The sequence below is a fragment of the Gymnodraco acuticeps genome, unplaced genomic scaffold (assembly GCF_902827175.1).
Source record: "Gymnodraco acuticeps unplaced genomic scaffold, fGymAcu1.1, whole genome shotgun sequence".
Lineage (NCBI taxonomy): Eukaryota > Metazoa > Chordata > Actinopteri > Perciformes > Bathydraconidae > Gymnodraco > Gymnodraco acuticeps.
Genome location: NW_022991125.1, coordinates 397,981 through 423,304, shown reverse-complemented (window position 1 = coordinate 423,304; position 25,324 = coordinate 397,981). Strand labels below are relative to the sequence as shown.

General features: G+C 40.4%; 1 protein-coding gene across 1 annotated transcript; it reads left to right on the top strand.

Moving 5' to 3' along the window:
* The first annotated feature begins 469 nt into the window (after positions 1-469).
* naglu (N-acetylglucosaminidase, alpha) lies at positions 470-25,324 on the top strand. The gene is made up of 6 exons (XM_034237172.1): positions 470-882; positions 4,644-4,791; positions 11,949-12,095; positions 12,486-12,571; positions 13,506-13,762; positions 22,379-25,324. Exons 1-6 carry the CDS (start codon positions 470-472, stop codon positions 23,581-23,583), a joined length of 2,256 nt encoding a protein of 751 aa, XP_034093063.1. The 3' UTR covers positions 23,584-25,324.

Below are 25,324 nucleotides of genomic sequence, written 5' to 3'. Positions count from 1 at the left end.
CTAAATGCTAGTAACCCTTTACAAGCAAACTTGAGAACCATTTGTCTTAATTTATTTGTCTTGATTATTATTATTATTATTATTGATTATTTATTTGTCTCCATTTTTCTTGATTTATTTCAAACTTGTTTTAACGGTTTCGGAAGTAAGCAGTCGATGATCAGGTTGACATTGTGCTTTTATGACATGATCTACATCAAGCTTGCTCCTGAAGTTAGGCCACTTTTGTAATATTCCCATCATATGACAGATTGATCACATGACAAACTGGTTTCTCATAGGAGTGGTTTGTAATACGAACTGCATCCTCTGATTGGCTGTAAATTATACACGGCAACAGCTCTCTCTTTGATTGGCCCGCAGCATTTCAGTCACCCAAAGCTTCCTGGTTATATGCAAATGAGGAAATACATTTGTTTTTAAACCTGTGCTTCGGTGGGAAACTGGATTAATTGGTCAGGGGTTCAAAATGTCACACAGAAGCGGATACAGTCTGGCGCTGATTGTCGTGTTTTGTCTTTTTGTAACGGCCTTTTGTAAGTTCCCAACTCTAGACCACTTAAAACCGAAAGCCAGCGACAAAAGCCAGGGCAGAGCGGTGGTGGAGCTGCTAAAGCGGCTGCTGGGGAACAGGTCCACGGAGTTCATAGTGTCAGTCAACCGGAGCCTTTCCAACGACAGCCTGGATGTGTGTGAGCTCAGGTCCACCAGGAACAATAAGATATACGCTACAGGCAGCAGCGGAGTGGCCGTGGCTACTGGCATTTACAACTATTTGAAATATTTCTGCAACTGCCATGTTTCGTGGTCCGGTGACCAGCTGGATGTGCCCCGTCCTCTTCCGAGGGTCACCGGCGTCCTGCGCATCAACACCCAGCACAGGTCAGTGAACACAGCACACTGTTAGCTTACTGACACAGCTTTAAAGAAGCATTAGCAGGAGGTTTTTCATTTGGCATATATCCAATACACTAAACCACTTTTATTTCACAAAAATTCTGTTTACATTATTCACTTTTCACATAACCAATTAAGTGTTTTCCGCACGGGATACGGTGAGGCAGTTGAGCGCGAGCGGTATTTGTTACTACTCTCTCTGACTGTCTATCATTCCGCTACTTATAACTGTGGGAATGCTGATTCAGCAGCTCAAACTGTCCACATCTTTATTCTTACATTTATAATTTCTACTTTTCAATTCAATACAAAAAAAAAAAGATTGGGGAGGTAAGCAGTAGTAGTCCTGTACTTGTTGTACTTTTGAGATAAATTAGTATTTCCATCAAATTATGCTTTCGTGCTTTTTTTTCTTTTTTTTTGGGTCACACTAAACAAAGACCTGTGATGTGTTAAAGATTAAACTATAGAATAGAATAGAATATCTTTATTGTCATCACATCAGTGTAACGAAATTCAGTTGGCATATCTCACTGCAGTACATAAATAAGAACACATCCATAGAAAGCCAAGATTGCATCTCACTGGAGGCCAAATTAATGCCATCCATAGTTAGTATATCTTTAGATAATTTGTTTCGTAGATTCTTCGGGCCAAGTACAATAACTTCAGTTTTGGTCGTGTTTAACATCAAAAAGTTTAAGGTCATCCACGTTTTTAAGTCCTTGAGGCAGTCTTGATAATATTTGAGTATCATCCGCATAACAATGACAATTTACAGAATGATTCCTTATAATATTGCCTAACGGAAGCATATATAATGTGAACAAAATAGGTCCGAGCACTGAGCCCTGTGGCACTCCGTGGCTAACTTTGGTTTGCGTGGATGATTCATCGTTGACACATACAAACTGAGATCGTTCAGATAGATAGGACCTAAACCAGTCTAAAGCAGTTCCCTGTATGCCAACTAAGTGCTCTAATCTTTGCAATAGGATATCATGGTCGATAGTATCAAATGCAGCACTGAGATCGAGCAAAACAAGAATAGAGACAAGTCCCTTGTCTGAGGCTATTAGAATGTCATTTGTGACTTTAACCAGAGCTGTCTCTGTGCTATGATGTGTTCTAAAGCCAGACTGAAAATCTTCAAATAAATCATTGTTTTTTAAGTAATCACACAGCTGTTTTGCGACTGCTTTCTCAAGAATCTTTGAGAGGAACGGAAGATTAGAAATAGGTCTATAGTTGGCTAAAACCTCTGGATCGAGGTTGTGCTTTTTAAGAAGCGGTTTTATCACTGCTAGTCTGCTACTTTGAATGATTGTGGAACATAGCCTGATAATAAAGACATATTCATAATATTTAATAAAGAAGTGCTAATTAATGGAAACACTTCCTTCAACAGCTTAGTTGTAATTGGGTCTAACATACACGTTGATGGTTTAGAAGAGAGAATCATTGAATTTAATTGTTCAAGGTTTATGGCTGAAAAGCATTCTAGTTTACTATCTAGTGTAATATTAGAACTTACGTTTCCGGGAGCTGTTGATAACACTATACTGGTCAAAGGCAAGAGGTCATTAATTTTGTTTCTAAGAGTAACAATTTTATCGTTAAAAAAGCACATAAAATCATTACTACTGAGTGCTATGGGAATAGAAGGCTCAATCGAGCTGTGGCTTTCTGTCAGCCTGACTACAGTGCTGAAAAGAAATCTTGCATTATTCTTATTCTCATCTATTAATGAAGAGTAGTAGGCTGCTCTCGCTTTACGCAGTGCTTTCTTATATTCATTGAGAGTAATATGCCAAATTAAATGAGATTCTTCAAGTTTAGTGGAACGCCATATCCTTTCAAGTTGTCTCGACTTTTGCTTTATTTTGCGGGTTTCGGCATTATGCCATGGAGCTAATCTATGTTGTTTTATTTTCTTCTTTTTCAAAGGAGCAACAGAGTCTAATTTTATTCGCAGCGCATCTGTAGCACTATCAACAACATGATCAATTTGGGGTGGTGTACATTTTGTATAAGTTTCCTCCCTTTCATGCAGACATGCTATCGAGTTAAGTATTGGTGGAATCTCTTCCTTAAATTTGGCTATAGCACTAACAGATAGGTTTCTGCTGCAGGAGCTTTTGACTAATGCTTTGTAGTCTAGTAACAGTACTTCAAAAGTTACTAAGAAATGGTCGGATAAAGCAGGATTATGTGGTTCGACTAATAGTTGCTCAATTTCAATACCATAAGTCAGAACAAGGTAGAGAGTGTGATTATAGCAGTGGGTTGGTTTATTTACACTCTGACAGAAACCAACAGAATCTAATATAGAGTTAAATGCAACAGTAAGGCTATTTTTATCATCGTCAACATGAATATTAAAGTCACCTACGATAATTACTTTATCTGTTTTAAGAACCAAAGTTGATAAAAACTCAGAGAATTCTGATAAGAATTCTGAATAAGGACCTGGTGCACGGTACACTGTAACAAATAAGATTGGCTGCAAAGTTTTCCAGGTCGGATGCGTAAGACTAATAACGAGACTTTCAAAGGAGGTATAATTTAATTTTGGTTTAGTATTGATAAGTAAACTTGAGTCAAAGATTGTGCTTTTCGTAGTCAAAAGCCGAACAATGGTGTGGCTGTTGCATTTGTAAATACTTCTCCTATTGTATAACCCGTACGCTCTGATTGCAAATGTACTGACGTCAGCAAAAAACTTCGTTGCAAAAGTTGTTTTCCCACCAGATTCACTCACACTGCTGCCCTCCAATGTGTGCCATGTGATGTCTATGTATTGAACTCTATGATGGCAGTGTTTGGGTGCCCCCTCCTCTGCAACGCAGCAAATCCCAACCCATGAGTGCATGACAAATGGAGCGTTGTCAAACATTACTTTTCATTGTTTACTGTGAGCACTATGGACACTTGTGCTGCGGCCGGGCCCTTTAAAGTACCCTTCCTTTCAATTATCGGTTGTGCATTAGAGCCGCATCAGTTCACACCAGTAATGTCATGTGCACAGTCGTTAGATTGAAGAACACTTTACTTTCCCATGAGTATAACTTGATGGCGAAGAGCCAGTTGGAAGCTTGGCTTATTTAGCAGCTGCCGTAAACTGAGGCTTAAAAACAACAGTGCCTGTTTGATTTAACTGTACATTGTTTTAGCAACAAATTCAATAGAAATTGACAATTAAAATATCTGTTACACAATTATGTAACAAAGAGGTGTAGTACAAACACTCAGCAGTGTTGGTGTGAGAAATGGCCATGGTCAAAAGGAATCTGTTTAAGAATATATCTGGACACTTTTCTATTGTGTTGTCTTTTCTATTGTCTCTGTTCCCATCACATTAGTGTTGTAATGAAACAGTGACGATAAAGGGCATGAGGTTTCAACATTAAACCTGTCTGAGAATATCTGAAGTCAGCACAGTTGCACTGTATTGTAGGTTATGGTTTTATTTTCAGTCCAAAGGGAAGCATTTAACTGTCCAAACACTGACTGCTTGTCATTATTCTTCCACAATGTAATAAAGTTGGAGGACATGTGAGGGACAGTTTAAACAAAGGTTGAATAAGAGGTCAGCATACTGGATTGTTAGTCCACAATATGGCTCAAGCTCTAAAAAGTTTAGGATGATTACTATTTCTATTTGTTCATACCTGTTCAGTATTTATCGCCTGTGGGCCTATTTAAGACAGTTTTAAAATAACAGTTTTTTGTGTGTTTGTAACTAGATTCCGGTATTACCAGAACGTGTGCACGTTCAGCTACTCCTCTGTGTGGTGGGACTGGCCCAGATGGGAGAGAGAGATAGACTGGATGGCTCTCAATGGGATCAACCTGCCGCTGGCCTTCACTGGCCAGGAGGCCCTGTGGCAAGAGGTGAGGGCTCAGAGTGACTCCCTACAGAAACAACATCAAACACTGGGGACGCTGGTTACAAACACTCCTTAGGGTCAATGTACTGTAAGCATTAAGATTTATTTGAATATCTATATTTTGTCTAACGTGCTTCTTCGAAAAGGGCTAACTATTGATAAGGGATTAAATAGAATAATGAATCTACTGATTTAATCTGAGAGCAAAAACAGTGGTGCAGGAATGAGTCGAAAAATTAGTTGGCATTTTTAGCACTTTCCGGTTCACTCTCAAAGTCAATATAATTAGTTTTTGGTTAGATTTCCGAAATAAGGTCTGTGGTTAACACAAACAGAAGAGATGTTCATGTTTTGTTGCACGACATAAAATGTATTTCAGTAAATACCCCACTGGTGAACATCTGAAGCCTCAATGTGTTTTAGGAAAGGCGGTTGCTTAAAAGTGACTAAATGAGACCACTAAAGGTCATTAAGCAGGACATTAGCCACCTTTAGCTGAGCAATGTTAATGCTCAGCCATGCAAATATGACATAGTTTGTTTATAGCCTAACGTTATTTGTTTTACTTCTGGTAATTGCATTTACACTTTAAAAAAATCATTAAAATGTTGTTAATATGTGGACATTATCCTGCTAAACAAAACATGTAAGCATCATAAACAAATGTTTGCCACAGACCTTGTTTCCTGCTATAATCTAAAATCCAATTTCAAACTCTCCTTGCTTTCTGTGGAGGAAGTGCTTGTGATGTTCCTCCTTCAACAACACGTCATCACTGCCCCACTGTAAAGCCCCCGTCACACTGTCCCGAAATTGACACCCGATGGACACACGATAAAGGAAATGTTCAAATTCGGCTGTGATCGTAGCAACATCGGGCCATTCGTGAGGGCATCTTCAGCCATCGTATGACCGCCGGTGGAGTTTCTCAGGCTCCAGCAGCAACTTCGTGAGCGGCAACTTCGTAAGGCACTCGTGAGGGCATCTTGTCAAGTCATGTCATCTTCGTGTTATCATCGGTGCATTCGCCCTCACTCTGATCGGGGCGAATGCCCGATGGCACCAATGATAACAAGATGCCCTCACGATGGCCTTACGAAGGGCAAAATTGACACACGAATTCAACACGAAAATGAACCTTCGCGAGGTCCTTCGGCTATTTTTTGGCATGCCAAAGATTTTGTCACCGCTCACGAAGTTGCTGCTGGAGCCTGAGAAACTCCACCGGCGGTCATACGAAGGCTTAAGATGCCCTCACGAATGGCCCGATGTTGCTACGATCAGAGACGAATTTGAACATTTCCTTTATCGTGTGTCCATCTGGTTGTTTTATTCCACAACAAAATCATGTAAACATATTATGTAAATAACCCAATTTGTGTTCTGTGAAACTGAAAAGGATATCATATATTATTTTGAAGGCGAGTTGACAGGAGGTTGTTGTTGCTATTGTTGAGATCTTCATAGTATGTTGAATACTTAAAACGAAAGTTAGTTATAATCAATTATATTCTTGTATAACCCACAATGAAAATGCTTCATATTTTAGGTTTTTCTATATTTACAGTATAAACAAAACCAAGTGGTTTGTTAAGTTGAGTGTAAGACCTATAATGATTTATGGGTGTCACTGATAAGAGAGTAGGCAGTTTCTTCCCTCTCCTCTCACAGCAGTACACAGGGAGGGGGGCTCCGGACTTAAGGAGAAATGCATTGAGGCCTCAAAAAGGTTGTTATGTCATAACCATAGAATATGTCTGGTCATGTCCTTTTTTTACACAAACATGGGAAGGTGTGTCTTATGCCATAGCCAATAGAATATGTCCAGTCCTGTACATCAGTGGCCATGCCCAGTTTGTTTCATTGGTTGGGTATGGAGAAGGTGTTTTTGGGGTTTTCTATCCGGTTTTTTTAGCATAAAGAGACTGGCTTTTTGGAGGGAGCGAGACAGAGAGAGGGGGGTTCCCCTGGTATACTCTCTCCCGGTAGGCTCTGGCCCTCAGAGCTGGGTTAATAGCTCTCTGTAAGGTTCTCTCAAACTTGGTAAATATCTCTTGATTTTCTTGGTTGGATGCTGAGTGAATTTCTTGGTTGAATACTGAGTGAATTTCTTTGTTTGCTGAGTGGAATGATTTGATGGGAGATGTGTTTGTGAATATTAGTACCCGCCACCTGTGAGGATCTTCCTCCGAATTAATGCGGATAGGAATGGGTTTTTGAATGTTATTCCCGCCGTCTGTGTCGGAAAAAAGGTATGAAATTGATTGGGTGAAAATGAAAGTTTGAATGTGCTTTTTATTATCACCGGTCATTTATGAGGAAATGCCTCTAAATTCTATCGGGAGATTTAGAAATCACAACTGAATTGGGCAGTTGAAATTACAATTTTGGTAATAAATGTAAGACTAGGTAAAAACCCTGTAATAGTTTATACCTATTTTTCTTCAAATAAACTGATCCCACCTTTTGGATTGGGACAACTTAAAAGACATCTGCGCTCTCCTCTCCTGCTTCAAAGGTAATATTGCACCCTGCCACACTCACTTTTAGGTAGGAACACACCTCATTTACTGATATCAAAATCCTTCGGGATTGCTTAAACAGATTTAAGAGAGTTGTCTGAATTGAAACAGCAGTTAATTGAACCTGGTTCTTCGGGGAGTTAATAGAGGTGAGATCTTGCTGACGTTGGTGGATCTGAGCCAAGCAGTAAACTTACATAGACTCAATAACTTTGGTCAGGTCAATTAGTAGGTCAGAGTAATTTCCCGGAATAAATTATCAGGACCTCACCCACTCTAAACACTATGGAAACAACAACATGACGGAGAAAACGTAATATCTTCTACATATAAAGACGGAGAAAGTAAGGCAAGGCAAGTTTATTTATATAGCACTTTTCAACACAAGGCAATTCAAAGTGCTTTACAAAAAATGAAAGACATTAAGAAAATGGCATCATTAAAAAGAAAAGCTAATAAAATAAACATTAAAAGAAAAATACATGGATAAAAGTTACAGTGCAGTCTAAGATATGAATAGTTCAATTAAAAGCAGCGACAAAAAGAAAAGTCTTCAGCCTGGATTTAAAAGTAGTCAGAGTTGCAGCGGACCTGCAGGTTTCTGGGAGTTTGTTCCAGATATTTGGAGCATAATAACTGAACGCTGCTTTACCATGTTTAGTTCTGACTCTGGGGACAGAAAGCTGACCAGTCCCTGAAGACCTGAGAGATCTGGATGGTTCATCATTTAGCAGGAGGTCAGAAATGTATTTTGGGCCTAAACCATTCAGTGCTTTATAAACCAGCAGCAGTATTTTGAAATCTATTCTTTGACACACAGGAAGCCAGTGTAAAGACTTCAGAACAGGAGTGATGTGATCCACTTTCTTAGTGTTAGTGAGGACTCGAGCAGCGGCGTTCTGAATCAGCTGCAGCTTTCTAATGGATTTTTTAGTGAGACCTGTGAAGACACCATTGCAGTAGTCGAGTCTACTGAAGATAAAAGCATGGACAAGTTTTTCCAAATCCTGCTGTGACATTAGTCTTTTAATCCTAGATATATTCTTTAGGTGATAGTAGGCTGATTTAGTAACAGTTTTAATGTAACTGTTGAAACTCAGGTCAGAGTCCATGACTTCACCTAGATTTCTGGCTTTATCTGTTGTTTTGAACATTGCACACTGAAGCTCAGCGCTAACTTTTATACGTTCTGACTTGGCTCCAAAAACCATTACCTCAGTTTTATTTTTGTTTAATTGGAGAAAGTTCTGACACATCCAGTCATTGATTTGTTCAATGCACTTACACAGTGTTTGAATTGGAGCATAGTCTCCTGGTGAAATGGTTACGTAAATGTGTGTGTCATCCGCATAGCTATGGTAACTTATTTTGTTGTTCTTCATTATCTGAGCCAGTGGTAGCATGTAGACGTTAAAGAGAAGAGGCCCCAAGATGGAGCCTTGAGGTACCCCACATGTCATATTTGTCAACTCAGATGTGTATTTACCTATAGAAACAAAGTTGTTTCTGTCCTTTAAGTAGGATTCAAACCAATTTAGAACTGTTTCCGAAAGTCCCACCCAGTTTTCCAGTCGGTCTAGTAATATGCTGTGGTCAACAGTGTCAAATGCAGCACTGAGATCTAATAATACTAACACTGAAGTTCTGCCACTGTCTGTGTTTAAGTGGATGTCATTGAAGACCTTTACAAGAGCAGTCTCAGTGCTGTGGTTTGGACGAAAGCCTGACTGGAACACATCAAAACAGTTATTTAAATGCAAGAAATTACTCAACTGTTGAAAAACAACTTTTTCAATGATTTTACCTAGAAATGGCAGGTTTGATATGGGCCTGTAATTGTTCATTACTGAAGCATCTAGATTATTCTTTTTTAAGAGCGGTTTAATGACTGCAGTTTTCAGGGCCTGTGGAAAAATACCTGAGTGAAGAGATTTGTTTACTATATGAAGTAGATCTGAGGCCATGCAAGGCAAAACATCTTTGAAAAATCCTGTTGGAATAATATCAAGGCCGCAGGAGGAGGATTTCAGAAGTTGTATAATGTCCTCTAGGTTTTTATCATTAATCTGATGGAATTGTGTTTTCGACATTCTCTTTTTTCTGTTTTCACGGTCATGGCCTTTCTCCATGGAGATATTTTCTTGCCAGACACTTCCTTTACCTTAGTTGGAGCAATATTATCTATAACATTTTTAATTTTTGAATTAAAATGATCTACTAGCTCATTTACTGAGATGTTAGCAGGGGCAAGTGTGGAAGAAAAATTCTGAGTAAACATTTCCCTAGTATTTTCAGTTAAATATCGCTTTGTGGTTACCTCTTTTTGAACATTTTTGTGAACAGAAATAGAGCTCTCAAAGAAAACACAGGAATGGTCAGAGTGCAACATCAGTCACCAAAACCTTAGAGATATACAGACCCTTTGAGATAATTAAGTCCAGGGTGTGCCCCTTATTGTGCGTGGGCTCTGTGAAGATAAACTTCTGTTGTTGCAATGTTGAGGTAGAATGAAGGAGTCTGGAACGTCGTTAGCCAAAGCACTGAGAGTTTTATTGAACACAGTACAGACAATACATACGGCCGGGGAGATCACTTTAGTTTCCCACCCTCCTCGTGGTCCACCAAAATCATTTCTGTCAAAAAGCCTCCAAGCATCGCAGCTACACGAGGAGAGGCGGCCCACAGAAGCCCGCGTTTACCTAATCAATAGCAGATGGGAGACAATAACCTACTTGTCTCAAAGAGATGCAGACAAGCCTCAACCCTCCCCCACGGATATAGGAGAAGCGTTTGACCTGTGACCTCAACCTACAGAGGAGTCTTTGACTGATAGTTACAACACATGTTTGCAGTATCACAGAGTCTAAGAAACTATAAGAAACTCTATAAACAGATCAGATTAAAATATTCTCTTACAGGCTCCGTCACATGCTGAGTCAGTCCATAGCTATCAAGAACACAAAACAGTTATTTTGCCCCTCTGTCCTGGGGGTTGTCAACATGGATGTTAAAATCACCAACAATGACTAGACGGTCAAAATCAATACACACTGTAGACAGCAGTTCGGTAAAATCCTCAAAAAAGCTTGCACAGTATTTGGGTGGTCTATAGATATTTAGGAACAGAGCTCGAGAGGAGCATTTCAGCTGAAGGGCCACATATTCAAAAGAATCAAAGTTTCCATAAGATGTCTTCCTGCATTGAAGGGAATCATTGAACAGAATAGCAACTCCACCCCCTTTCTTATGCATTCTTTCCTGACTCATAAAACTAAAGTTGGGAGGGGTTGATTCGATAAGAACAGCTGCACTGTTATTTTGTTCAATCCAAGTTTCTGTTAAAAACATAAAATCGAGATTGTGCTCAGTGATAAAATCATTGATTAAAAATGTTTTTCCTGCCAAAGACCTGACATTTAATAAAGCTAGTTTAAGTTTGTTAAACACACTATCAGTCATGTTTTTTGTAACAAGCTGTGGCTGACATGGAATCACTGCTAAATTAGATACACTCACACAAACGTTTGAGCGCTTCCTGTTTCTAAGATGATTCACCGCTCTTAATCTATTACCTATCAACACAGATATCGGCAAAGCTATAGGCAGGCAGGGCCCCGGCATGTCCTGGAAAGAGTTGAGAGTGCCATACGCCCTTGAGCCTGGACCCAGCAGATATCAGTTTGCTGTGTTTTGTACACACACATCCCTATCAGGCTTTGAAGGGGAGGGAGGACCCACCACCCTGCTCCTCTCATCATAGGAGGGCAGGGTGAGGGCTACACTGTAGAAAGGGGGGTTTGGAAATCTGCTTCCATCTTCCTTGTATTGTTGTGGTTTGGATGATTGTGGTAGGCATGGTAATAAAGCCGGGGGAGATGGTGCGCATCTCTGCTTCGGTGATTTTGGTGGGCGTCGTTGAGGGGCGGGGGTAAAGGACATGCTGCCAACCCTGCGTGTCGCCTTCATGCGGTCATCGAACTCCAGGGGGGTGGGCAAGGGTGAGCGGAGAGTAGAGAGAGCTGGGGGATGAATGAAGAGTATCCTCAAAGGCGTTGACAGGGAGGGTGACGGGCAGTGGAGACTCCTCCATTTGTCTCATAGGTCTCCCATAATCAGAACATTCCTCAGGCGGGTGCAGTGATACTTCTTCAGGGTTTTCTGCGCGATGTGTTGTGTCTTTCTCCTGTTTTGATTCCTCTTGCCGCTTGTCCTTGGCAGAGGGAACAGATTGATGACGCAGGCAGTTGAATATGTTAGAGATAAACAATTTCACTCCTGACTTGTTCAGGCAAACTCCATTTGCCTTGAAAAGTAAAGAACAAAGTCTGAAAATATCAGTACAGTATCATAGTACTTTAACATAATTGTTTGTGTTACTTTCGTTGCAGTTGTATGTCTTAAATGTAATGTAAATGTTGCCTTCGTGTGTGGTTCGGGGCCATCTTCGTGCGAAATTCACAATTCAATATTCGTGTGTCCATCGTGTGTACATTTCGGGACAGTGTTACAGGGGCTTAAAGCCAGTCATTAACAGGATCAGGAAGATAAATTGTAATTTAATTTGATCTTTGCTACCATAGAAGCATGATACATTTATTGATATGTGAACATGAACTTATTACCTTGTTGTGTCCTTCAGGTTTACAAGGCTCTCGGGTTGAACCAGTCAGAGATCGAGGAGTTCTTCTCCGGCCCCGCGTTCCTGGCCTGGAACCGAATGGGGAACCTTTTCAAGTTTGGAGGGCCCCTGCCTCAGTCCTGGCACGTGAACCAGCTCTTCCTCCAAGTACTGAACCGTCCATTCCTGTCAACACAGATGAAGCCACTATGACTAGAATCATGTTTTTATAACTCTGGCACCACCAAGTGGTAGTGACAAACACATGAGTGAGACTGAGTGAATGTGCTGAAAGAAGACCAGTTACAAACTGCAGTATGTCTTATCTTTTTAAAACACAAACTATTAACACATCACTATTGTACATAATAGTGGCTTCAGAGGTATTTTCTCTTTATATGATACCGTTGCACTCACAAACGGTTTTGTGAAGATTTCAAACAGTGACAACAAACTAATTGATTTAATCCACTTTATGAGAAGGTAGAATTGAATTGAACTGTTCACATTAGTTAGTGGATTAAACCTTTTTTTATATGTTTTTCTCTCTTTTTGCAGTTTAAAATCTTGGAGCGGATGAGATCCTTCGGAATGATTCCCGTGCTGCCGGCCTTCTCTGGGAACATTCCCGCTGGAATCCTCAGGTGACTCATGCTGGTTTAGGTTTCAACCTTATAGAAATATACTGCTGATTTTTTTTTTAGGCTCGTACTAACTTTTAGGCTCGTACTAACTATCTAAAGTAATTTAATATAAGTCACCTACTGAGAACAATCCCATACTTAGTTTTCCTAAATGTTGATATGAATATTAATCGTTGGAATAACAGCTGTTAACTGCGAATTGTTCACAAGCTTCAATTCAATAAGCTTAATTCATTGATCTTATATGAATATACATTACACTTGTTGTTTTTATCCAAAGCGACTTACATACATTCAGTACTGTGGGCAATCTCCACAGGAGCAATTTGGGGGGAAGTGTCTCAGGGACACAACGACATGCTGACTGCAGTGGGACTCGAACTTGCTAACCCCTGATTCGAAGTTCAGCGCACTACCCACTGAGCCACAGCCTCCCACAAGATACAAGATAACAACTCCTGAACTTGATGAACGTGATCAGCTTAAAGATTTCTCACAAACTCAACTTCATTATTATAGTATTATCTGTCTATCATGCAGACCAAATGCTTCACATTCACTGTTCGAGGGACATTTATGCTGAGAATCACCGCATGGACTAGCCCAATATCCAAATCCAAGGAAGCCCAATATTTGTAAACAAACGCTGTGTTAAAATTCAATTTGAAAGGAAGTGTTGTGTTGCTGCAGAGATAACCCAGCATACAAAATGTTTACATATTTGTTTGGAACAGATATGTTTCAATGATAATGAGAAATTGATCAATCCCTCCAAAACTATAAATCATATCGCAATTGCAAAGTCTGTCAAATGAATCCCACTCCGTTTTCAGATTCTGCAGCCCTAATACTGATAATTCTGTGAAGATAATATGGCTGGGCCCAGTGAGGTGCAGATTCAGCTCTAACCTCTGAGGTGTTTCCTGTGTTTCAGGCTGTTCCCAGAAGCCAATGTGACCAGGCTGGGCCCCTGGTCTCACTTCAACTGCAGCTACTCGTGCTCCTACGTCTTAGACCCCCGGGACCCTCTGTTCCTGCAGATCGGCTCCCTCTACCTGTCCCAGGTGGTGAAGCAGTTTGGAACAGATCACATCTACAACACTGACACTTTCAACGAGATAACCCCCCCCTCCTCTGACCCCGCCTACCTGTCAGCAGTCAGCCGCTCCGTCTTTGCCTCCATGACCGCAGGTGAGCGTCTACCACTAATGTCCTGATCGAACGCTTCCTGCCAGAATGCTGATGTTCTGATGTGACAAGTGAAACAACCGATGACCCGATTATGACCTGTTGTCAGGCTTAGGGAGTAACGGATTACATGTAACAGGATTATGTAACCAGGACACAAAAAATACTGTCTTCTATGGGTGTAACGGTATCCGTATTCGTCCCGTACCGTCACGGTTCGGCACACGCAGTCACACAACGAATATGCCTTTTTTTTACGAGCGGGTCTGTCGCTGAAAAAAAAAAAAAAAAAAAAAGTCTGTCATTCAGGGCAGTATCCACTACACTATATATAATCTAGGGGGCGGTATTGCGCCTAAAAGCTGTTTGCCAGCCGCCCTTAAACAACAAATGAAGAACAAGAAGAAACACAACAACAAAACGAACAAAATACAAGAAGAAGAACAGTTAGTATGGCGATTTCAGATAACACACAGGAGCTAGAACCCACCTGCTTCTTTTAAATCAGCTGTGTGGGAACATTTCAGGTTCCCTGTGGACTACAATAACGATGGAGTGCGAGTGGTGGATCGGACGAGGACGGTGTGTCGCCGTTGTTCTACAGCGGTGCGGTATGCTAGTGGTAACACACGCCAAACATGCTAAATCATATCAGAAGGCATCACCCAGATTTGCCAATCACCTGAGCCCGGCAAAAGACAACAGCAGTTCAGCAGCTGATCCCCGCTGTTTTTATAAACCAATAGCCGTGAGACCAAAATAAATAACGGAAGCTTTTGGCATATGTTTTTCAACGACTATGCGCTCTTGAAACACTTTCTTATTATTTATGATGTCATATTTTCAAGACATTCTTTTTAGTTTTATAGTTTATTGAACCTTTTTGTTTGACATCAGCCATTATAGATAATATGGCCATCTGAGTGTGTGTGGTACTGTGTATGGTTTGTTTACTGTTTAATACAGTTAATTATTCAAAAAATAGTTCTTTATTTTTAAACTGAAACTTGCACTACTGTTCAAACATAAATAACAACAAACCTGGAATTATGCATTTGGGACTTTTTTTTGCTTTTTCTTGTTGTACCGAACCGTACCGAACCGTGACCCCCAAACCGAGGTACTAACCGAACCGTGACTTCTGTGAACCGTTACACCCCTACTGTCTTCACTACATAAACAGTACTTTACTACTTTACTGATACATTTTTCAAAAACGGGGGTTGCTAGCAAGATAACAACATTTCAATACATTTTAAAATAAATATCATTTTATGATGGGTAGACATGGAAGCAAACAAAGAGACAGAAGTATTTGAATTTTATTAGACACCGAATTTATAGCATTGAAAATAATTACTTTGAAAATCATGTATCTGAATTTGTTTTCTTCTGAATTTACCTATGTGAAATAAAAATTTAAAAATTAAAATGTTCAAATTCAGATCCCAAAAATTCAAGTGAAAAAAATTCGACTTCAACATTTTCGGTGTATAAAATTCGACGTCCAAAATTGCGATGCAGCATCATCCGGGCTACTCAGACGGGATACGCAATCGAGCCCGAAGGCAATCAAACCGACTTCTGGCCTATCAGAGCACGGCTTTGTCAGTCATGTGATCACAACAACCCGGGAGAAAAATGACGGAGAACAGTGGGGCTCGGGTAAGTAGTCAGTTTGTGCTCTTTATTTTACAAGCAGTGAGGGCTCAACAGCATTTGTATCTTACATTAGCTAGCTAAATGAGTGAGCCTTGTGCCTTGCTGTTAGCAAGCTCCGTCACTTCGGTTAGATAAGTCAAGTAGACCATGCTACACTATACGAAATACTCTCTTACTTTTGTAAGAGAGTATTTAAAATGTTAATGTTACTTTAGTAAAAGTATGCTAGTATAATTAGGAAAGTGTTGTTAAAGTATTTAAAGTAGACACAAGTTATACTATTATATTATATCATTTGTTTTATTATTACCGATGCAAGAGTTGACTTAACTGTTGTAGTTGTAGCTCATTTTGAACAATGAACTAACTAATGATTACTTTCATAATGGTTTAATGTGCTGACTATTTTCTACATTAATTGATGAAGGTCTGGTTTGTTCAAACTCTCAAAATAGTAGGACATGCCGTCATAATTACCCAGAGTCCGAAGTGACACCTTTACAATGTTAAAGCTGTTAGATAAATGTAGCGATGTAAAAACTACAATATTCAAGATAGTGTAGTGGAAAAGAGATAATGTTTTAAAAACATGTTACTTAAACAAAATCTCTTGTTTTGGACTGACAGTAATGATTAAAGAAATAGTAGATAAATAAATACACACAAACCATTTTTGTTGTGGATGGAACACAACAAATGGTGCTCTTACCTGTGATGCCTCCTCCAAACATTATAACCAGACTGTATCATTCAAAAAAGTAACGGTTCTAGCTACTTGACTTTAGACAAACAATTAAAAAGACAAAATCAACACAATTTATTGAAAGACCAATCTTTATTTTACGGTGCCTCTCCTTTTGTTTGTATTATTAAACCCTGTCAATCTAAAAAACTGAGCAACTCAACAGTTAACTTTTATATTTCTTATTGTCCAAAGCATCTATTACACTATTGTTTCCCCTCTCATATTCACAGGATGGATGATTAGAGACTTTGGGGGAAACCTCAGCTCCATGAACGTCCTGTCTGTTGCTTTGGCCAGAGAGGGCTGAGGGTCTTTCCCTGCGAGGAGAACCAGGCCTGAGGGAGGAGGACCAGGCCTGAGGGAGGAGGACCTGCACCAGCTGCACCTACAGAACTTAGCCCATGCTGGGCATAGCTGTTACCACATGCACAGGCCTAGCCTGTCAATTAACAGATTAACATTTAGTGTAACTTATGTATATTATTTCGTTTTTATTAAAAAAAAAAAATGGTGATGGTTCATGCTTGATAACTTTTAGTTCATATTTCAATAAATTGTATTTGTATTTCCACTCCTTTTGTTCATTATTCTTACTGAAAATGTTAAATTACACATTCACATCTGACTGAAGATTGGCACCATTTATTTGTGACGTTGCAAACTCTGCGGTACAAGGCACAAGTATTGTGAAGCTCATAAAGTGAGGCAAATGCATTTGATCAGCGGACTTTTTTTTGTGCCAAACTTTATAGGCCTGACAATAATCACACTGTCTCTGAGGTGCAACGTAAAACACAAAACAACACAACAATTAAGTTCCTGTTAGACTACAAAACTAGTCAGTGTGCAGGTCTTTGTGTTACAATATAAGTGTCTCTTAGTGAATGTCCTGTACTGCCCTTAAATCTCATGACATCAGCTTTTCCTTTCTCTCTTGGATGTTCTTCTGGACCCTCAGAGAAAGAGAAAATGGTGAAGCAGTCCAAAACATTATTGCAGAGCAAGTGTGTTATTTAAGAAAGAGGTGTTCAGGGGCTATAAATATGATTTTTATTTTTATTTTTATTTGAATGTGTTTTTTAAATCCAACAGTGTACTACAAAGATAATCGGATTATGAATAAACCGTTCTAAATTCATCAACATTGAAATAAATGTATTATTAAAATAATATTTAACTGTTATCAAAACTTAGTGCAGAAGCTTGCTCTGTTCGGTTGTCTCACTGAAATAATCACTTTTAACATGTACAGTCAGTATGCAGAGACAAAGGGTCGCAGTTCTCACTATGTTCAATAATATTTGCCTTAAATACATTAAAATGTGAAAGTTGAACAAATAAGTGATGTTGCTTGGTAACATGTAAATGTAACCTTTTGCTAAGAAAGTACACTCAACATCACTGATGTGTAGGTGATCTAGTATTTAGTCATGTTTAATGGCATGTATTGTACAGTGGGGCAAACAAGTATTTAGTCAGCCACCAATTGTGCAAGTTCTCCCACTTAAAAAGATGAGAGGCCTGTAATTTTCTCTATGAGAGACAGAATGGGGAGAAAGAATCCAGGAAATCACATTGTAAGATTTTTAATGAATGAATTGGTAAATTCCTCGGTAAAATAAGTATTTGGTCACCTACAAACAAACAAGATTTCTGGCTCTCACAGACCTGTAACTTCTTCTTTAAGAGCCTCCTCTGTCCTCCACTTGTTAACTGTATTAATGGCACCTGGTTGAACTCGTTATCAGTATAAAAGACACCTGTCCACAACCTCAAACAGTCACACTCCAAACTCCACTATGGCCAAGACCAAAGAGCTGTCAAAGGACACCAGAAACACAATTGTAGACCTGCACCAGGCTGGGAAGACTGAATCTGCAATAGGTAAGCAGCTTGGTGTGAAGAAATCAACTGTGGGAGCAATTATTAGAAAATGGAAGACATACAAGACCACTGATAATCTCCCTCGATCTGGGGCTCCACGCAAGATCTCACCCCGTGGGGTCAAAATGATCACAAGAACGGTGAGCAAAGATCCCAGAACCACACGGGGGGACCTAGTCAATGACCTGCAGAGAGCTGGGACCAAAGTAACAAAGGCTACCATCAGTAACACACTACGCCAGGGACTCAAATCCTGCAGTGCCAGACATGTGCCCCTGCTTAAGCCAGTACATGTCCAGGCCCGTCTGAAGTTTGCTAGAGAGCATTTAGATGATCCAGAAGAGGATTGGGAGAATGTCATATGGTCAGATGAAACCAAAATAGAACTTTTTGGTAAAAACTTAACTAGACGTGTTTGGAGGAGAAAGAATGCTGAGTTGCATCCAAAGAACACCATACCTACTGTGAAACATGGGGGTGGAAACATCATGCTTTGGGGCTGTTTTTCTGCAAAGGGACCAGGACGACTGATCCGTGTAAAGGAAAGAATGAATGGGGCCATGTATCGTGAGATTTTGAGTGACAACCTCCTTCCATCAGCAAGGGCATTGAAGATTAAACGTGGCTGGGTCTTTCAGCATGACAGTGATCCCAAACACACCGCCCGGGCAACGAAGGAGTGGCTTTGTAAGAAGCATTTCAAGGTCCTGGAGTGGCCTAGCCAGTCTCCAGATCTCAACCCCATAGAAAATCTTTGGAGGGAATTGAAAGTCTGTGTTGCCCAGCGACAGCCCCAAAACATCACTGCTCTAGAGGAGATCTGCATGGAGGAATGGGCCAAAATACCAGCAACAGTGTGTGAAAACCTTGTGAAGACTTACAGAAAACGTTTGACCTCTGTCATTGCCAACAAAGGGTATATAACAAAGTATTGAGATGAACTTTTGTTATTGACCAAATACTTATTTTCCACCATAATTTGCAAATAAATTCTTTAAAAATCAGACAATGTGATTTTCTGGATTATTTTTTTTCTCATTCTGTCGAGGTATACCTAGGATGAAAATTACAGGCCTCTCTCATCTTTTTAAGTGGGAGAACTTGCACAATTGGTGGCTGAATAAACACTTTTTTGCCCCACTGTATATCAGTGTATTAGAGTCATTACTTTATGCATTCTTTGTAAAGTATGAAAAAGATGTACCTTGGAATCCGTGCTGAAGTTCTCTGCTGTCAGGAGTCCAGATCTGTCTCTCCTCCTCTGGTCCAGCCTGTCTGGATCACTTTAAGGACACTTTGAACAAACAGATGTAAAGTTACATGCGTGGGTTACAGACTTCTTTACATGCAAACAACTTTTTATCTTCTTTTAAAAACGGGTCATAATCTTATTGTTGTACTTAAGAAATTGCTGGATATCACAGTCCTTATACTGTATCAGTTTGAGTATTATTGTGGAGGTCCTTTTTATTTTACTGTTACTTTGGATGAGTTTTTCACGAGTCAGTCAAATTAATGTTTTCATATGCTATATTCATATGTATCACACACGTAAGGGTAAGACACAAACCTATTTAACAAATGCAATGGTTAAGCTTAATTTGCACTGAAGTCCCATAACGTTGTATCTACTATTTAAACAAATCATTTCCTTGTCAGTAAAGCATTGACTACGCTATTCATCGTCCTTAAATGCAGGCATTAAGTTACATGTTACGTTCTACAGCCACGATGAGGCTGTTTCTCAAGTGTGATGATAATACAATTAAAAGAGGCATTGGTAATAATATTAAAAACAACAATGTTTGGGTCGTTAGTCGGATAGGTGGTTAGCTGCAATAAATAACTCCAGTTCAACAAACCATATTACAATATCTAAGTGACCGTTATTTCTGGACCATCTTGAAATGTGACGTTCATATTTTAAAGATACACACATTTTATTGTGAGGTTGATTTAATATACACTAGCTAAAGTCAACGTATTGTTGAAGACAGTTAGTCTATTTTATGCTATAGTAGAGCATAGCGAATTAAAATGAACCTTAACAATGCATACAGTAACCTAACTAGCAAACTAACTATCTAACGTACAAGGATGACCTTATTTTACCAACCTCGCACAGAAGCCTTTTGTTTTATACTTCTCTATTACGTTTAACTTGGATGCTACGCATATCATCGTTAGCACAGATGGAGCTACCGATTGCTCAAATGCTAACCCAACTCTAAACATTCATTAATGTTAGCTTAATAAAAACACCAGTAACATAACATAAAGTACGCAGGGTTGACTTCAATCAATCAATCAATCAATGTTTATTTATATAGCCCAATATCACAAATGTTACATTTGTCTCAGTGGACTTCACAGTTTGTACAGAATATCAGTATGACAATACGACACCCTCTGTCCTTAGACCCTCACATCGTACAAGGAAAAACTTCCGGAGAAAACCCACAGTTTAAAGGGAAAAATGGAAGAAACCTCAGGGAGAGCAACAGAGGAGGGATCCCTCTCCCAGGACGGACAGACGTGCAATAGATGCCGTGTGTAAATTGAAAAGATAATACATTTGCAACATAGGTAGTCCAAATGTTTGGAAATGCATGTGTGTATAATAGGAAGATGAATCCACGAGGATATCCATCCAGGACTTATGATCCAGGACCACAGCCACGACTCAAGATCCAGGACACAGGACCGCAGCGACGGGATCATCCATGACTCCGGATCCCGGCGTATATAGACACCAAAAAGAAAGAAATGTGGGGAAGCTGGGTTAATCGGAACTTGAGAGTACACAGGTATAGACAGAGAGAAGGAAGAAGTAAGATGTCCCCCGACAAACTAAGTCTATATCAGCAAAACTAGGGGCTGAATCTAATCAGCCCTAACTATAAGCTTTATCAAAAAGGAAGGTCTTAAGCGCACTCTTAAAAAACGGATAGGGTGTCTGCCGCCCGAACACAAACTGGAAGCTGATTCCACAAATGTGGAGCTTGATAAGAAAAGGCTCTGGCTCCCATTGTACTTTTAGAGACTCTAGGAACAACCCTGCATTCTTGGAACGCAATGCCCTAGTAGGACAGTAGGGTATAATGAGTTCTTACAGAAGAAACTGCATTCATGGACGGTCTGTTTTAACCTCAGATAAATCCTATATTTGCATGACGAATAGTCCACCAGGAACCAACACAACAAACACGGCCGAGTTCAAGTAGTGTTCTCCTCATGAGCTGAGCCCCTGTACCATCACGGCGCTAATGGAGCTAACGGAGCTAGCAGTGAGACAGAGGAGCTAGGAGCAGCAATCCCGTTGTCATGAAGGGGGAATCTAACTATATACAGAATATGTTTTTGTGGATCCAGACTAGAAACATGTTCATTTTCTGATGTTAAGTTGGACATTTTAACATAGGGTCTACGGGAATTGCTCCCATCTGCATCCATCGCCTACAGTTTGCAGCATTGGGCTTCACCGCACTCCCAGAGTTCGCCGCTTGGCTCTGATAGGCCAGAAGTCGGTTTGATTGCATTCGGGCTCGATTGCTTATCCTGTCTGAGTAGCCCGGATGATGTTGCATCGCAATTTTGGACATCGAATTTTAAACACCGACATTTTTGACGTCGAATTTTTAAACACCGAAATTGTACATTCTAATTTTTTTCACTTGAATTTTTGGGATCTGAATTTGACTATTCAAATTTTTTTAACTTGAATTGTTATATTTTTATTTCACATAGGTAAATTCGGAGCAAAACAATCAGATATATGATTTTCAAAGTAATTATTTTCAATGCGATAAATTCGGTGTCTGATAAAATTCAAATACTTCTGTCTCTTGTTTGCTTCCATATAGACAAGACATTGAATTACAAATACAACATTTGTAAACTATACTATTATGTAGGACTTGCCTATAATTTAAGGTGACATATTTTTGGTAGAAAATATTCAGTTTTCTTCTTTTCTAAGATCATATTGTTTTGTTGCTTTACATACCTACAATATCTCTAAGTGGAACACATCTTATTGTTATTCCTTTCTCTCTTATGTATTTGCATTTCATTTGATATCAAGGTAACCAAAAGTAGCTGAAAGTAATCAGGTTACATTACTTTGTACCTGTGGTATTGGCTTACTGATTACATTGTTGAAAATATGACTAGTAGTTGTAACGGATTACATTTATAGTAACTATCTCAACCCAGCCTGTTGTTCAATTCTCCTACACAGAAAGCCTCCTTGAGTTTCTTGCTGACTTTTCATGCTGGAGAACTGTCCCCTTCTTGCCCCTCGTCTAAATCTCATGTTTTGTCCCCAGTTGATCCTCAGGCAATCTGGCTGATGCAGGGCTGGCTGTTCTTCAGTGACACAGCGTTCTGGAAGCCGGCCCAGATTCAGGCTCTACTACACGGAGTGCCTCTGGGCAGAATGATCGTGCTGGACCTGTTTGCAGAGACGGAGCCAATTTTCTCCTACACAGAGTCTTTCTACGGGCAGCCCTTCATCTGGTGCATGCTGCAGAACTTTGGGGGCAACAGCGGATTCTTTGGCACGGTGGAGAGCATGAACTCGGGGCCCTTCAAAGCCTTACAGTTCCCAAACTCCACCCTGGTTGGCATAGGCATGACGCCTGAGGGCATTGAGCAGAATCCAGTGATGTACGAGCTGATGAGCGAGCTGGCATGGCGTAAGGAGCCGGTCAACCTGTCCAAGTGGGTGTCGCTGTACGCTATCCGTCGCTACGGCAGCACGCAGGACAGCTTGACGGCGGCGTGGAGGCTGCTGTTCGCCAGCGTCTACAACTGCACCGTGCCACACTACAAAAACCACAACCACAGCCCCCTGGTGCACAGACCCTCTCTCCACATGAACGCTGACCGGTGGTACGACCCGGCTGATTTGTTCAAAGCCTGGAAACTGATCATCGAGGCGGCTCCGTCCCTCATGTCCAAGGAGACTTTCCGCTGCGATCTCGTGGACGTGACTCGGCAGGTCCTACAAGTCCTGACAACAAGCTTCTACCAGGATATCGCAGATGCTTTCAAGAACCAGAAGCTGCCAGAGCTGCTGACTGCGGGGGGGGTGCTGGTGTACGACCTCCTGCCTGAACTCAACCGTCTGCTGAGCAGCGACCGCAACTTCCTGTTGGGGACATGGCTGGAGAGGGCCCGCTCCTTCGCCCTGGATGAGAAGGAGGCCCAGCTGTACGACATGAATGCCAGGAACCAGCTTACTCTGTGGGGTCCCAGCGGTGAGATCCTGGACTACGCCAGCAAAGAGTGGGGGGGCCTCATGGAGGACTACTACGCCCAGAGATGGGGTCTTTTCGTTGAAACCCTGGTAGACTGTCTGGACACTGGACGGCCATACAAGCAGGACACCTTTAACCAGGCCGTGTTCCAGGTGGAGAAGGGGTTCATTTACAACGCCCGAAAATATCCGACCAAGCCTCAGGGCGACACGTACGAGATCGCCCGCAGGATCTTCCTCAAGTACTACCCCCAGGCCTTGAAGACACTATAGTGAGCAGAGGATTCATTTTGGAAAAACTTGTCTCTAGTCACAGCAAGAAGAATGTCTCCACCTCCAGTTTTCCATGGCTGTCCCAAAACTGTGAAACATTTTGAAATGGAAACTCTAACACCTGGATTTGCAGGAACAATCTGTTTTGCACACATAGCCAAATCAGTGGATAGCTGAGTATGATGAAGGGAACAAATACTTTTACTTTACATTCACACTTTAGAAATATTCAATTAAGCCTTATCAAACACAAGTTCAGCAAAAAAAAAAGTGTTATGAGTGGTGCAGTGATGACAAATGGATGTAGGCCAACCATTGCGTGGGCTCCCTCAAAAAAAGCAATGGGATTTTCACATAAAACATTTAAATTGGAATGTTGCAGAAAATAAGATCTGTGGCAATCACACTTTTTTGATACTTCCATGTTTTTTCAGCTGGATAATCTCCACATATTAACACAACTTTTATAATAGTTGAGGCATAAATGCAATCGGCAGAAGTAAAAAGCTAACATTAGGCAATAAACTAACGACATGGCTGCGTATCACCACCGCTAAGCTAAAGACGGCTAATGTTTCGCGTGATGATGTTTAGTCGTCTCATTTAGTCACACTTCAGACATTCACCAGTGAGGTATTTACTGACATATGTAATGTCATTCAAAGAAGTATCTTAAGCTTGTGATAACCACAGATTTTACTTCAGGCATCTAACAAAAAATACATTCCGAAAACAGGATGATTTTTTTACATTTCAGAACAGGTTTCAGAATCAGACCAGGGGCCTGTACTACGAATCAGGATTTTCGTTTAGTGAGCTAACTTCCTGGATTTCCGGTCCTACGACGCTGGTTCACTTCTTAGCGGGCTAGATAACTTATTCTGAACGGCTAGCGTGGGGGGTATACTACGAAGCAGGATTTTCGTTTAGCAAGATAACTATTAGGATTTCCGGTACTACGAAGCTGGTTCACGTTTTAGCGGGCTAGATAACTTATTCTGAACGGCTAGCCTGCGCCAGAGCAGGATAGGTTCCAGGATAAGAGAGCAACTGTGCAGAGTTCTTCTTCTTCGCTTTAATGGCGAATCGCTTCCACTTGGAGCATATCGCCACTATATTGTTGATTTATTTAATGTATAAACTGCCCATATTGTTCATGTAAAACAGTGTTCATGTAAGCCTGCACATTGATTTTATTTTTCATTGAATGTAACCATTTCAATAAGGATACATCTATTACAGGTTGAGGTAAAAACCATGGTGGAACAGCTGATAACAACAGTGTGCAGAGTTTGATTGATTGATTGATTGAAAAGTTTATTAACAGCTTGTATATTGGGTACAGTACAGAACAGCTCAAAACATACAATTGTTAAGGGGATGCAGACCAGAGAAAGACTTTCGTCTTGTTTACATCAGGGTCCCCCATTTCCAATTCATCAGTTTAAAGCGATCAAGTCATATTACAGGATAAAGGAAATACAATTTAAACTGCCGTTGCAGTTCAAATCACCGTCTGTGTGAACATTAAGAGAATATCCCTTCCCATCTTCAGAGCAATCTGACTATTATAGCATTAGCATTAAGAAAGCTTACTTAAATATCTGCCACAACATAAGTAACCGGATCAAAGTAACATTACGTAGCCTACTGTCCGCGGCACTGTGAGTGCAGACGTCGATGTGTCCCATTATCATCATATCGCATCATAATGTATCATATATTTCCTTATCTGAGTCAG

Bases quoted from the DNA above. Each gene is read 5' to 3' on its own strand.
- naglu (XM_034237172.1), top strand. From the start codon at position 470: ATGTCACACAGAAGCGGATACAGTCTGGCGCTGATTGTCGTGTTTTGT. The intron at 883-4,643 runs GTCAGTGAACAC...GTTTGTAACTAG, and splicing joins CGCATCAACACCCAGCACAG to ATTCCGGTATTACCAGAACG. The intron at 12,572-13,505 runs GTGACTCATGCT...CCTGTGTTTCAG, and splicing joins ATTCCCGCTGGAATCCTCAG to GCTGTTCCCAGAAGCCAATG.